Source organism: Ranitomeya imitator, chromosome 6, assembly GCF_032444005.1.
Source record: "Ranitomeya imitator isolate aRanImi1 chromosome 6, aRanImi1.pri, whole genome shotgun sequence".
Classification (NCBI taxonomy): Eukaryota; Metazoa; Chordata; class Amphibia; order Anura; family Dendrobatidae; genus Ranitomeya; species Ranitomeya imitator.
In genome coordinates, this window is record NC_091287.1 from 249,511,283 (window position 1) to 249,527,172 (window position 15,890).

General features: G+C 43.4%; 1 protein-coding gene across 1 annotated transcript in view; it reads right to left on the reverse strand.

The window, feature by feature from the left end:
* The window catches only part of GABBR2 (gamma-aminobutyric acid type B receptor subunit 2), a 1,074,198-nt gene that overhangs the window by 14,027 nt on the left and 1,044,281 nt on the right, over positions 1-15,890 (reverse strand). The window contains exon 18 of the mRNA XM_069730579.1: positions 6,162-6,279. Within this exon, the coding sequence (XP_069586680.1) occupies positions 6,162-6,279 (118 nt within the window). The remainder of the gene's footprint in view (positions 1-6,161; positions 6,280-15,890) is intronic.

Sequence of the window (15,890 nt, forward strand, 5' to 3'; positions counted from 1 at the left end):
TCCATAACCTGTCCCCTCCATATATCTCTGAACTAATCTCCCAATATCTTCCCTCACGTAATCTCCGGTCTCCCAAGACCTCCTTCTCTCCTCCACACTTATTCGCTCCTCACCCAACTGCCTCCAAGACTTCTCCAGAATATCCCCCATCCTCTTGAATTCTTTGCCCCAACACATCCGACTATCAACCACATTCAGATCCTTCAGACGGAACCTGAAAACCCACCTCTTCAGGAAAGCCTACAGCCTGCACTGACTCCGCTGCCTCCTCACCACTACTGAAGCTACCACCTCACCAACACTGGTGCTCATACAACCCTCAATCTATTGTCATCATCCCCACCATCCTGTATAATGTAAGCCCGCAAGGGCAGGGTCCTCGCCCCTCTAAATCAGTCTGTCATTGTTAGTTTGCTTACTGTAAGTGATATCTATAATTTGTATGTAACCCCTTCTCATGCACAGCACCATGAAATCAATGGTGCTATATAAATAAATAATAATAGTTACACTGGACTCTGTCTAGCCTCTGTTCAGCGGTGTCTTGTCCTTTTCAGAAATGCACAAAACTGTGGCCGACTTTTATGCAATCCTAAAAAGATGAACACCACCGGATCACAGGTCCTATGGCTCCATCGTTCAAACTGTGAATAACAAATGGAAAATCAGGGGCTCTGTAAAAGCAAAACCACGGTCAGGTAGACCAACAAAAATGTCGCCCACAATTGCCAGGAAAATTGTTTGGGATGCAAAGAAAAACCCACAAATAACATCAGTGTGGCTATTTCAAGATGCACAATAAGGAGGCACTTGAAGAAAAATGAGCTGCATGGTCGAGTTGCCAGAAGAAAGCCATTACTGCATAAATGCCACAAAGTATCTAGCCTACAATATGCCAAGCAGCACAGAGACAAGCCTCAAAACTTCTGGAACAGGTAATTTGGAGTGATGAGACCAAAATTGAACTTGTTGGCCACAACCATAAACATTACATTTCGAGAGAGGTCAACAAGATTTATAATGAAATGAACACCATTCCTACTGTAAAGAACGGATGTGAATCGCTGATATTTTGGGGATATATGAGCTACAAAGGCACAGGAAACTTGGTCAAAGTTGAAGGAATGCAGCACATTATCAGCAATTACTGGAGGCAAATTTCAACTCATCAGCCCGGAAGCTGCGTATCGGACATCCTTGGATGTTCCAACATGACAATGATCCAAAACACAAGGCCAAGTTGACCTGTCATTGACTACAGCAGAACAAAGTCAAGGTTCTGGAGATACCATCTCAATCTTCTGACCTCAATATCATTGAGCCACTCTGAGGAGATCTCAAGCGTGCAGATCATGCTAGACAGACCAGAAATTTACAGGAACTGGAGGCTTTTTGCCAAGAAGAGTTAGCAGCTTTACCATCTGAGAAAATAAAGAACCTCTAACGTTAATACTTTGCAGAGTCTCCTTTTGTGCTGCAAGTCACTTTGGATAAGTCTCTATGAGCTTTCTACATCTTTTCATTGGGATTTTTGTCCATTCCACAAGGCAAAACTGCTCCAGCTCCTTCAAGTTAGGTGGTTTCTTCTGGTGAACACCAATCTTCAAGTCTGACCACAGATTCTATATTGGTTTATGGTTTGAGCTTTGACTAGGCCACTCTAAAACCTTTACATGGTTCCCCTTAAACCAATCGAGTGTTGCTTTAGCAGTATGCCTTGGGTCATTGTCTTGTACGAAGGTGCACCTCCATCGCAGTCTCAAATCACTGACAGACTGAAACAGGTATTGCTCTTCTTTTTGGGTGATGAGCTGTGCTACTTTGGCGCCAGAGATAGCGTTTACCTTGGGGGCCAAAAGGTTCAATTTTGGTCTCATCTGACCACAGCATCTTCCTTCATACATCTGGGAAGTCACCCACATGTCTTTTGGCAAACTCAAAATGAGACTTACAATTTGAGTTTGTAAGTAAAGGCTTTTTCTGCCCACTGTTCCATAAAGGCCACCTCTATGGAGTATGCGGCATATTGTGGTTGCAGCTCCTTCAGGGTTACCTTTGGTCTCTGTGCTGGGTCTCTGTGCCTGGGCTGAGAGTCTTGGTGGGTGGAACTCTCTTAGCAGGTTTGTTGTGGCACCATGTTTTTTCCATTTGATGATCCGAGGATCATCAGAGAATGGGATATTTTTTATAACCCAACCCTGACTTGTACTTCTCAACAACTTTGTCCCTGACTTGTTTGGAGATCTCCTTGGTCTTCATGGTGTTGTTTGGTTAGTGGTGCCTTGTACGTAATAGTGTTGTAGCCTCTGTGGACTTTCTGAAAAGGTGTGTATACAGTGGGGGAAATAAGTATTTAATCCCTTGCCGATTTCGTAATTTTGCCCACTGAAAAAGACATGAACAGTCTATAATTTTAAAGGTAGGTTAATTTTAACATTGAGAGATAGAATATCAAAAATAAAATCCAGAAAATCACACTGTATAAATTATATCAATTGATTTGCATTTTGCAGTGGGAAATAAGTATTTGATCCCTCTGGCAAACAAGACTTAATACTTGGTGGTAAAACCCTTGTTGGCAAGCACAGCAGTCAGACGGTTTTTGTAGTTGATGATGAGGTTTGAGGTTTCCCCCACTGTATACTGACAGACCATGTGACACTTAGATTGCACACAGGTGGACTTCTGTTCGCTAAGCATGTGACTTATGAAGGTAATTGGTTACCCCAGAAATGTTTAGGGGCTTCATTGCAAAAAAGGTGAATACATGAGCACATGCCAATTTTTAGTTACTTGATCCCATAAATTTAATTTATGCCTATAATTTTCTCATTTCACTTCACCAACTTAGACTATTTAGTCCTGAACTTCTGATCCATCACACACAAATTGGATCACAAAAATATTTAATCACGAGTTGTAAAGTAACAAAATAGTTAAAACACCTAGGGGGTGAATAGTTTTGAAAGCCACTATAATAAGCAATTATTCCTTTTCAAGTCCTGAGCTGCACTGAGGACTCCAGTGAAGGGAAGCATCAGGGACTAAAGTGAGGATAAATGGTGGCAACTTCAGTGAATTGGAATGGTGGAAATGGTGACATATATTAGCCCCAAACTGTTTCTGAAGGACTGCCCCTGACGCGTGTGCACTGACCGCCCCTGACCTGTGCATATTGACACCTCAGACTTGCGCTCGCTGATCAGCTGGCAGGGTGACACTGCTCATCCGGACGGCAGTGATCATTTGTATAAATAACCTTTATTTAAAAATGTGGGAACGCTAGAGCATTGGAGCAATGACTAGAGAATTGGGGTGCAGGCCTTGAATCAACCGAAGTATGAATCAACTGAGGTAGTTTGTGCTTTGATGTTTTTTTTTTCTTCAATTTGCATTGAATATATTCATTTTATATGAATTCTGTCAAAAAACATATACCAACTTCACTATAATTCCCGGACACATGGTTGAAGCTTAGTCCATCCAGTCTATGTCTTACCATGAGATATTAGACTTCTGCTTACAGATGTCCTGATCATCAAATCTGCTGGTATCGTATCCTTATGGTCATCTTGTAAATGCCTGCTTTTAAAAACTCACCTGTTTCAAGGATGTCATACTTAAAGTAATAGTATTAAACATTGTAAAATCACAGTGGGCAGCAGAGTGAAAAATGCTGGCAGTTTTCATCAACCTCCACACTTTATATCCTTTTTTTGTGAAATCCCTATTGTTTGAGGTGCTGCTATTTTCTTTCTACATGAATGATCTGTGTAACTATTTCCAGGCTCATTATCATTGTTAAGAGAGAGGCCATATTACACAGAAGTTCAGATTAAAGCAAGAATAAGGGTAATTGTAAGGGGCACGCACCTTCTCATTATTATCCTTTCTCAAGCAAAGACGAGCAATTCTTTAAATATTTTCTTTTCCTCGTATCCTCTAAAATGCAGATCACTTTGATTTGCTCTACGTTATCAGTCTTACTAAGGTTTATCCAGAACCTTCTGCCTATAAATAAAACCTATCCTTTAAATTTAGTGTAGGTTCTTAGTTGCCAGTTTCTCAGCACCCATGGCACTTTGGCATTACTCTGCGTGTGAATACCACTCAAGTCTATGGAATAGGATGTGGTCAGACAGGGAAGGAACTGGCATCCACTGATTGGGGAATTATTAGGTTTCCAAATGTAACACCTGTTCATAGAGGTAAAAAATGTCACAGAACCACCACAGTCACCATATACGTAAAACAAGAGAATAATATATACTGCTGCTCCCGCGCTACGTCCCCTTGGATAACCAAGGCTTTGGTATATGGTGTTGGAAAATCAGGGGCGGAATTGGTGGATATGTTTTTTTTTAAGTTTTATTGATGGGTGTTTGCAGTTTTTGGCTGCATTCGAAATCTGCTATAAAACATAAATTACGCTGCTCTCAGATGGCTACAACATGTGCACATTTTAGAAAATGTATCATGGCGATAATGCAAAGACCTCCCACAGTTCTACTGAACAGCACTATAAGACCCTATGGTGACCTATCATTTACTCTGAACAAAAATATAAACACAACCCTTTTGTTGTTGCTCCCATTTTTCATGAGCTTAACTCAAAGATCTAAGACTTTTTCTATGTGCACAAATGGCCCTTTTCTCTCAAAAACTGTTCATAAATTTTTATAAATCTGTGTTAGTGAGCACTTCTTTGCCGAGATGGTGTGTGGCACATTGGAGAGGTGTTCTCTTCATGGATGAATCCCGGTTTTCCCTGCACAGGGCAGATAGTAGACTACAAGTATGGCGTCATGTGGGTGAGCGGTTTGCTGATGTCAACAGTGTAAATAGAGAGACCCATGGTGGCGGTGGGGTTATGGTATGTGCAGGCGTATGATATGGACAATGAACATAGATGCATTTTATTGAAGATATTTTGAATGCAGATATACTGTGTTGAGATCCTGAGGGACATTGTTGTGCCATTCATCCACGACCATTACCTCATGTTGCAGCATGATAATGCACGGCGCCATGTTGCAAGGATCTATACAGAACTCCTGAAAGCTGAAAACATCCCAGCTCTTGCATGGCCAGCATAATCATGGGACACGTCACCCATTGAGTATGTTTGGGATGCTCTGGATCGGCCTATACGACAGCATGTTCAAGTTCCTGCCAAAATCCAGCAACTTCACACATCCATGGAAAAGGAGTGGACCAACATTCCACAGGCCACATTCAGCAACCTTATCAACTCTATGGGAAGGAGATGTGCTGGTGGCACTGCTTGAGGCAAATTGTAGTCACACCAGATACTGACTGGTTTTCTGAACCTCCCCGTTCACCCCAATACTATAAAACTGCACATTTTAGAGTGGCCTAATATTGTGTCCACCCTATGTCACACCTGTGCAAAAATCATGATGTCTTTTCAGCACCTTGATATGCCACCCCTATGAGGTGGATGGAATAGGAGAAGTGCTTACTAACACAGATTTAGACAAATTTGTGAACAATATTTGAGAGAAAAAGGCCTTTTTCTATGTGTACATAGAAAAAGTCTTAGATTTTAGCGTTCAGCTCGCAAAAAATGGAAGCAAAAAACAAAAGTGTTGTGTTTCTATTTTTGTTCAGTATAGCTCAGCTGTACTATGGGAAGTCCAGATATAATATAGACAATAAATCGTGCCGATTTTCAAAAGGGGGGCAACAAAAAGCGGTCTAAGTCTATGACTTTTACACGAGCCCTAACTCAATACACTTCTTTTTGCTATTTATATACAGTACTCAATGAGCATCACTATACAGCTTAGAGAATAGCCATAATGTCTCCTGCTCCTGACCCAACAATCACATAACGGCCAAGAAGCAGAAGAAGAGCTCCAGATCAGCTCCGCAAATGCTGGGTCGGTAAAAAAAAACCCGAATCATGTTCTCTGGGGTCTCGGCTACCCCCGGCAGCCAAGACCCCGGAGAAAATCCGACTCTGGGGGGCGCTATTTACTTTTTCCACACCGCTGTTAATTAACGGCGCTGTGGTTTAAGTACCCTTAGCGGCCGCCATTAAAAGGCGTATCGGCGGTCGCTAAGGGGTTAAAGAACTGGTTAAAAAAACAAAAAGAAAGGCCAACCAAAAAAAAATCAAAAGACCCATTTCTACTTACTGTTCTGGTGAGTTTATGTCTTCTATAGTATCCTTGCTGGTTCTGCATGATTCTAAAGTGTTCCACTGCGGAGCCATGTTTTGATCATGGTGATTTTTTAAAACTGCTTTCTCGTTATCTAGAAAAACAACAAATAAGAATTATATTACGATTGTTTGCTTCTTATTTAGATAAGACAACGCCATACAAACTTAAACATGTTTCTTACATGCTATAGTTTTACCAAAGTCAGGGTTTTTTACAGCCATTTCTACTTTTAGATAGAAGTGCATGATTTTATCAAAACGACAGCAATCAGACCAATTATGATACAGTTCTGGAGTCACGATCTTTTCCCCTACTATGCTGCTCTCCGATTAGGTAGCAAAGTCCTGATGACATATCCCCTTCAAATAATTTGTAGTAAGGGGACCCTGAGAAGATAAAGAATGGGAACCAATCTACAGTCTGAACAATAACATTTCTTTGTACAAAATGTTTTTATCTTTCCTCCAGTTTAATAACATAACCTCATTAAAATTATTTTATCTCCTTTCTATTTCACAAGTTTAAACACAGCATTATCACACTGATTTTTCAACTCTGAGTACCTTACATACAATCTTACTGAGAGTAATGAGATTTATGCAGAGTAGGAAGTGCGGTAAGAACGCAAGCTTCAGCGTGAGACAGTTTTCATACAAAACATTTTCATTACAAGTCTATTAAAGGGAATCTGACAACACGTTTTTGCTATTTCATCTGAGTGCAGCATGTAGGGAAAGAGACCCTGATTCTAGTCATTTGTCACTTAGTTTACCGTGTGCAGCAATTGTGATAGTCAAAGTTTTCTCTGATGCTGATCTAGCAAAGCTTTTGATGCTGTAGAATCCTGAACACACCACTGATTAGCAGCTTTCTGTCAATATGCAGTACATAGAGAAAGCTGCCAATCAGTGGTGTGGACATGGTTGGATGTAGTGATAATCTCCTGCTAATGAAACACTGACTGTATTGTAATAGCAAAACACAGTCTAGAAAATGACACATCTGTCCCTACATCATGCTGCTCTAAGATTACATAGCAAATATCTGCTGACAGATTCCCTTTAAATCTGTCATCCCCAAAAATGCATATTTGCATATTAAGCTAGCTGTACTAGTTTTTGTGATTTAGGGGATTTAGCCTCTATAATAATCATACTAACACTGTACATTTTATTGGTATAGCACCTGAGAAAATAACTTTTAATTCAAATACATTTGGTATGACCAAGGTTTCAATGTGCTGTGATGCCCCCTTAATTTGCATTTTGGAGATTTACCCCACTTCTGACTGCACTGGACAAATGAGAGCTGTCAACCAGAAGCAGTGGAAGTCCACAAAATGCACTGAGATATTGGCGTAGCCAAGGGTGCACCAAAGCCCCCTCATTTGCAGGTGAATTAAAAGTGGTTTTCTTCAGAACTGTACTAATAAACTGCATTGCTGGTATGGTTTTTCTTGTACAACTAGTTTAATATGCTTTTTTGGGGTGACAGGCTCATCTTAACATTTTTATTTATGATGCCATATTCTGAGAAGCAAAATGTTTTTTTTTCCAGTGAGCTAACATTTTATTAATACTAATTTTGGGTACTCATGATGTTTTGATAATTTATCATATTTTTTAGGGCAGTGAGGTGACCAAACAATGCAATTCTTGTTTTGATTTTTTTTTCTTTTTATGGCATTTCACTTACAGGTTAATTAAATTGATATTTTGAGAATTTTGATAGATTGGACTTTTAAGTACTTTTTATTTATTTATCTTTAAAGTGGTGATTTTAATTGTTCTATTTTGCTATTTTTAATTCATTTACTTTTGATCATCTGATCACTGATACTATATGCTGCAATACCCACAATTATGTTGGATGGGGCACATGGGAGCTGTGCATACTGCTCCATTTTAATGCTGATGTCAGAAGTTTAGCTCCTGCTGGTTGTGTAGCACTGCCGACATCTACTGCGTGTGGAGCACGTTCAGCCCCTCTACACACTCCGACGTGGTCTGCAGTGTTACTGAGGTTGAGATCTCATGAAGAGGTGGCATTTTGCTTCACCCTGAGAAACAACTCAGCTTGCCACCTGAAACAAGAATTCTACATATAATTAATATATTAGTATTGTAAACTGTTCAGTGATACAGTGTAGTGATATCATGACACACCTTAGCGCCTAAACTATTAGAAGTTGTAAAATTACATACAACGTCACCAGAAGTTCTCTCTAATGTAAATCCAGCTAATACAGCAGTGACATCATTGTTAACTTTCTTCTGTCTGGAGCGCCCCCAGACGCAGGGCCGCGGGTTACTCAGTACCGGTCCTCTCTGTCTCGGTTCTAGGGTTCTCATGGTGGCTAGACCCGGTCCGTGACCCTGCTAAGGGGCGTCCAATGAAAGGGTGATAAAAGTTTGTCATGGGTTCGTGACGCCACCTGTGGTATTCGGTCAGGGTAACCAACGCTGCTTGGGGCCCACTGGGGTGATGTAATGGCAGCTAGATGGAATACCTTCCCACAGGTGAAGTGTTTCCCCAGGGCTTCCCAGTAGTGTAGGTGGCGATGATGTGAGGCGCCGTTAATAACGAGGACACAGGGTTGCAATCTCTTTACCTTTTTACTGAAGACTTCGGGATCCCCAATCCAGAGCACTGTTAACAGGGCTGGCTGAGACCGGCCGGTCCGAAGGCACATCCAGAGTTCCCTTTGCAGGTGGAAATCGTTGCCTACCAACTAGCGCCTGTGTGTTGTAGTCTGTTGTGAATTCTGTTGTCGGGCTCCCTCCTGTGGTCATGAATGGTACTTCGGCTGGTTCTGTCCATGGACTTCCTCTGGTGGGTGTTTCTGAGTTTCCTTCCACAGGTGACGAGGTTAATTCGTTAGCTGGCTGCTCTATTTAACTCCACTTAGATCTTTGCTCCATGCCACCTGTCAATGTTCCAGTATTGGTCTTGTTCACTCCTGGAACGTTCTTGTGACCTGTCTTCCCAGCAGAAGCTAAGTTCCTGCTTGTATTTTCTTTGGTTTGCTATTTTTCTGTCCAGCTTGCTATTTTTATTGTTGTCTTGCTTGCTGGAAGCTCAGGGACGCAGAGGGAGCGCCTCCGCACCGTGAGTCGGTGCGGATGGTCTTTTGCGCCCTCTGCGTGGTCTTTTTGTAGGTTTTTGTGCTGACCGCAAAGCTACCTTTCCTATCCTCAGTCTGTTCAGTAAGTCGGGCCTCACTTTGCTAAATCTATTTCATCTCTGTGTTTGTATTTTCATCTTTACTCACAGTCATTATATGTGGGGGGCTGCCTTTTCCTTTGGGGAATTTCTCTGAGGCAAGGTAGGCTTTATTTTTCTATCTTCAGGGCTAGCTAGTTCCTTAGGCTGTGCCGAGTTGCATAGGGAGCCGTTAGGCGCAATCCACGGCTATTTCTAGTGTGTTTGATAGGATTAGGGATTGCGGTCAGCAGAGTTCCCACGTCCCAGAGCTCGTCCTTTATTATCAGTAACTATCAGGACATTCCGTGTGCTCTTAACCACCAGGTCCATTATTGTCCTGACCTCCAGGTCATAACAGTACAGGTGGCCAAAAGTACTAATGCATCTCAAGAGAGGGATAAGAGAAGTTCTGAGACAATTTTTTTTTCTTTGCACTGTGTTTTGTCTCTCTTTTCCCCTTTACCTCTGGGTGGTTCAGGACACAGGTGTAAACATGGACATTCAAGGTCTGTCCTCTTGGATGGATAATCTCACTACAAGGGTACAAAACATTCAATATTTTGTGGTTCAGAATCCGATGTCAGAGCCTAGGATTCCAATTCCTGATTTGTTTTTTGGTGATAGATCTAAGTTCTTGAATTTCAAAAATAATTGTAAATTGTTTCTTGCCTTGAAACCTCGCTCCTCAGGTGACCCTGTTCAACAAGTAAAGATCATTATTTCTTTGTTACGTGGTGACCCTCAAGACTGGGCATTTTCCCTTGCGCCAGGAGATCCGGCATTGCGTGACGTTGATGCGTTTTTCCTGGCGCTTGGATTGCTTTATGACGAACCTAATTCAGTGGATCAGGCAGAGAAAATCTTGCTGGCTCTGTGTCAGGGTCAGGATGAAGCGGAGATATATTGTCAGAAGTTTAGAAAGTGGTCTGTGCTCACTCAGTGGAATGAATTTGCCCTGGCAGCAATCTTCAGAAAGGGTCTCTCTGAAGCCCTTAAGGATGTCATGATGGGATTTCCCATGCCTACTGGTCTGAATGAGTCTATGTCTTTGGCCATTCAGATCGATCGACGCTTGCGTGAGCGTAAAGCTGTGCACCATTTGGCGGTACTATCTGAGCATGGGCCTGAGCCTATGCAATGTGATAGGACTTTGACCAGAGCTGAACGGCAAGAACACAGACGTCGGAATGGGCTATGTTTTTACTGTGGTGATTCCACTCATGTTATCTCCGATTGTCCTAAGCGCGCTAAGCGGTTCGCTAGGTCTGCCACCATTGGTACAGTACAGTCTAAATTTCTATTGTCCGTTACTCTGATTTGCTCTTTGTCATCCTATTCTGTTACGGCATTTGTGGATTCAGGCGCTGCCCTGAATTTGATGGACTTGGAGTATGCTAGGCGCTGTGGTTTTTTCTTGGAGCCCTTGCAGTATCCTATTCCATTGAGAGGAATTGATGCTATGCCTTTGGCCAAGAATAAGCCTCAGTACTGGACCCAATTGACCATGTGCATGGCTCCTGCACATCAGGAGGATATCTGCTTTCTGGTGTTGCATAATCTGCATGATGTGGTCGTTTTGGGGTTGCCATGGCTACAGGTTCATAATCCAGTATTGGACTGGAAATCTATGTCTGTGTCCAGCTGGGGTTGTCAGGGGGTACATGGTGATGTTCCATTTTTGTCTATTTCGTCTTCCACTCCTTCTGAAGTTCCAGAGTTTTTGTCGGATTATCGGGATGTATTTGATGAGCCCAAAACCAGTGCCCTACCTCCTCATAGGGATTGCGATTGTGCAATTAATTTGATTCCTGGTAGTAAGTTTCCTAAGGGCCGATTGTTCAATATATCTGTGCCAGAACACGCCGCTATGCGGAGTTATATAAAGGAATCCTTGGAGAAAGGCCATATTCGCCCGTCGTCATCACCGTTAGGAGCAGGGTTCTTTTTTGTGGCCAAGAAGGATGGTTCTTTGAGACCTTGTATTGATTACCGCCTTCTTAATAAAATTACAGTCAAATTTCAGTATCCTTTGCTGTTGCTGTCTGATTTGTTTGCTCGTATTAAGGGGGCTAGTTGGTTCAACAAGATAGATCTTCGAGGGGCGTATAATCTTGTGCGTATTAAACGGGGCGATGAATGGAAAACAGCATTTAATACACCTGAGGGCCATTTTGAGTACCTGGTTATGCCATTCGGGCTTTCCAATGCTCCATCAGTATTTCAGTCCTTTATGCATGACATCTTCCGAGAGTACCTGGATAAATTCCTGATTGTGTATTTGGATGATATTTTGGTCTTTTCGGATGATTGGGAGTCTCATGTGAAGCAGGTCAGAATGGTGTTCCAGGTCCTTCGTGCGAATTCCTTGTTTGTGAAGGGGTCAAAGTGTCTCTTTGGAGTTCAGAAGGTTTCATTTTTGGGGTTCATTTTTTCCCCTTCTACTATCGAGATGGACCCTGTTAAAGTCCAGGCCATTTACGATTGGACTCAGCCGACATCTGTGAAGAGCCTGCAAAAGTTCCTGGGCTTTGCTAATTTTTATCGGCGCTTCATCGCTAATTTTTCTAGTGTTGCTAAACCGTTGACTGATTTGACCAAGAAGGGTGCTGATGTGGTCAATTGGTCTTCAGCAGCTGTAGAGGCTTTTCAGGAGTTGAAGCGTCGTTTTTCTTCTGCCCCTGTGTTGTGCCAGCCAGATGTTTCGCTCCCGTTTCAGGTTGAGGTTGATGCTTCTGAGATTGGAGCAGGGGCTGTTTTGTCGCAAAGAAGTTCTGATGGCTCGGTGATGAAGCCATGTGCTTTCTTTTCTAGAAAGTTTTCGCCTGCTGAGCGTAATTATGATGTTGGTAATCGAGAGTTGTTGGCCATGAAGTGGGCATTCGAGGAGTAGCGTCATTGGCTTGAAGGAGCCAAGCATCGCGTGGTGGTCTTGACAGATCACAAGAATTTGACTTATCTTGAGTCTGCCAAATGGTTGAATCCGAGACAGGCTCGATGGTCGTTATTTTTCTCCCGTTTTGATTTTGTGGTTTCGTACCTTCCGGGCTCTAAGAATGTGAAGGCTGATGCCCTGTCAAGGAGTTTTGTGCCTGACTCTTCGGGTGTTCCTGAGCCGGCGGATATTCTCAAAGAGGGGGTAATTTTGTCTGCCATCTCCCCTGATTTGTGGCGGGTGCTGCAAAAATTTCAGGCTGATAGACCTGACCGTTGCCCAGCGGAGAAACTGTTTGTCCCTGATAGATGGACTAGTAGAGTTATCTCTGAGATTCATTGTTCAGTGTTGGCTGGGCATCCTGGAATCTTTGGTACCAGAGATTTGGTGGCTAGATCCTTTTGGTGGCCGTCTTTGTCACGGGATGTGCGTTCTTTTGTGCAGTCCTGTGGGACTTGTGCTCGGGCTAAGCCCTGCTGTTCTCGTGCCAGTGGGTTGCTTTTGCCCTTGCCGATCCCGAAGAGGCCCTGGACGCATATTTCTATGGATTTTATTTCGGATCTCCCCGTCTCTCAAAAGATGTCGGTCATTTGGGTGGTTTGTGATCGCTTTTCTAAGATGGTCCATTTGGTACCTTTGTCTAAATTGCCTTCCTCCTCTGATTTGGTGCCATTATTTTTCCAGCATGTGGTTCATTTACATGGTATCCCAGAGAACATCGTTTCTGACAGAGGTTCCCAGTTTGTTTCGAGGTTTTGGCGATCCTTTTGTGCTAGGATGGGCATTGATTTGTCTTTTTCCTTGGCTTTCCATCCTCAGACAAATGGCCAAACCGAACGAACTAATCAAACTTTGGAAACATATCTGAGATGCTTTGTTTCTGCTGATCAGGATGATTGGGTGTCCTTTTTGCCGTTGGCTGAGTTCGCCCTTAATAATCGGGCCAGCTCGGCTACTTTGGTTTCGCCGTTTTTCTGCAATTCTGGTTTCCATCCTCGTTTCTCTTCAGGGCAGGTTGAGTCTTCGGACTGTCCTGGTGTAGATACTGTGGTGGATAGGTTGCAGCAGATTTGGACTCATGTGGTGGACAATTTGACATTGTCCCAGGAGAAGGCTCAACGTTTCGCTAACCGCCGGCGCTGTGTGGGTCCCCGACTTCGTGTTGGGGATTTGGTTTGGTTGTCATCTCGTTATGTTCCTATGAAGGTTTCCTCTCCTAAGTTTAAGCCTTGTTTTATTGGTCCGTATAAGATTTCTGAGGTTATCAATCCTGTGTCATTTCGTTTGGCCCTTCCTGCTTCTTTTGCCATCCATAATGTGTTCCATAGGTCGTTATTGCGGAGATACGTGGCGCCTGTGGTTCCATCCGTTGATCCTCCTGCCCCGGTGTTGGTTGAGGGGGAGTTGGAGTATGTGGTGGAGAAGATTTTGGATTCTCGTATTTCGAGACGGAAACTCCAGTACCTGGTCAAGTGGATGGGCTATGGTCAGGAAGATAATTCCTGGATTTTTGCCTCTGATGTTCATGCTGCCGATCTGGTTCGGGCCTTTCATTTTGCTCATCCTGGTCGGCCTGGGGGCTCTGGTGAGGGTTCGGTGACCCCTCCTCAAGGGGGGGTACTGTTGTGAATTCTGTTGTCGGGCTCCCTCCTGTAGTCATGAATGGTACTTCGGCTGGTTCTGTCCATGGACTTCCTCTGGTGGGTGTTTCTGAGTTTCCTACCACAGGTGACGAGGTTAATTTGTTAGCTGGCTGCTCTATTTAACTCCACTTAGATCTTTGCTCCATGCCACCTGTCAATGTTCCAGTATTGGTCTTGTTCACTCCGGGATCGTTCTTGTGACCTGTCTTCCCAGCAGAAGCTAAGTTCCTGCTTGTATTTTCTTTGATTTGCTATTTTTCTGTCCAGCTTGCTATTTTTATTGTTGTCTTGCTTACTGGAAGCTCTGGGACGCAGAGGGAGCGCCTCCGCACCGTGAGTCGGTGCGGATGGTCTTTTGCGCCCTCTGCGTGGTCTTTTTGTAGGTTTTTGTGCTGACCGCAAAGCTACCTTTCCTATCCTCAGTCTGTTCAGTAAGTCGGGCCTCACTTTGCTAAATCTATTTCATCTCTGTGTTTGTATTTTCATCTTTACTCACAGTCATTATATGTGGGGGGCTGCCTTTTCCTTTGGGGAATTTCTCTGAGGCAAGGTAGGCTTTATTTTTCTATCTTCAGGGCTAGCTAGTTCCTTAGGCTGTGCCGAGTTGCATAGGGAGCGTTAGGCGCAATCCACGGCTATTTCTAGTGTGGTTGATAGGTTTAGGGATTGCGGTCAGCAGAGTTCCCACGTCCCAGAGCTCGTCCTTTATTATCAGTAACTATCAGGACATTCCGTGTGCTCTTAACCACCAGGTCCATTATTGTCCTGACCACCAGGTCATAACAGTAGTCCTTCCCTGCTGAGTACCACGGGATAGTCCTCACAACTTTCATATCAGTTCTTTCTCTTCTCCGTCCCCCAAGTTTATCTGGATAGGACGCACCCGTATGACGGGTAGGCTCGGAGCTATTCTGGGACCCTTGAGACGCCCCTCTCCACGTTTGCCCCCTATGTCTGCTTAGGTGGTTTTAGGTAGACAGCCAACCTGTAATCAACTGTCCTGCCGCTGTTTGAAGTAATGCTTGGAGTCAGTTACTTCCTCGGCGTTCCGGCCACCGGCTACGCGCCTCAGTAGGATGTTGCCGATCTCGGGGCACGACTCCTACTGGCTCTCCTTTCTGCTGTGATCTCGTTTCTCACTTCTCCACAATATACTTCACTTCGTGTACTTTTTTAGGATGCCGCCGCAAGGTAGTGCAGGCCGCGGCTCCGTCACGTTCTGTCCTTTCTGCTAGGTACCTGCCAGGAACCCACCCCTGACAGGTCCTCCCTGTAGCTCTCCCAGGCTGCGTTCTGACTAACTTCCTATCCAACCCCCAGTTTTACCAGAGTGTGAGGAGTGGCCTAATACATAGTGCCTTTTGCTCCCCCTGGTGGCTGGAGTGTGAAGTGTAATGTGTGACTGTGATACCTGGTCAGGTGAACTTCTTTAGTGCAATCAGACATAACATCACTCCCCTTAGTGGCAGAGCGACATTACTGCAACGACCAGGACTCTGGGGAGCTGCATGTCCACTACTTAAAAGAGTTTTTCCAGTACTATGATATTAATGACCTCTCCTTGGGATAGGTCACCAATATCACATACAGTTGTGCTCTAAAGTTTACATACTCCGGGAGAATTTTTGCTTTCTTTGCCTTTTTTCAGAGAATATGAATGATAACACCAAAACTTTTTCTCCACTCATGATTATTGGTTAGGGGAAGCCATTTATTGTCTATTTATTATTTATTAGCCTGTTATAAATTCAGAGACACAGGTCTGTCTGAACCTTGGTCTGTCTCTATAAGGATGTCTCTAAAAGGATAACAGCAAATACGATAGCAGAAATATGCCAGAAATATAACCCCCTGCTATAGATGCTTCATTTTTATTTTTATTTTTGCTATGCTTTGTTATTGCTATCAATCTGACAACTTATC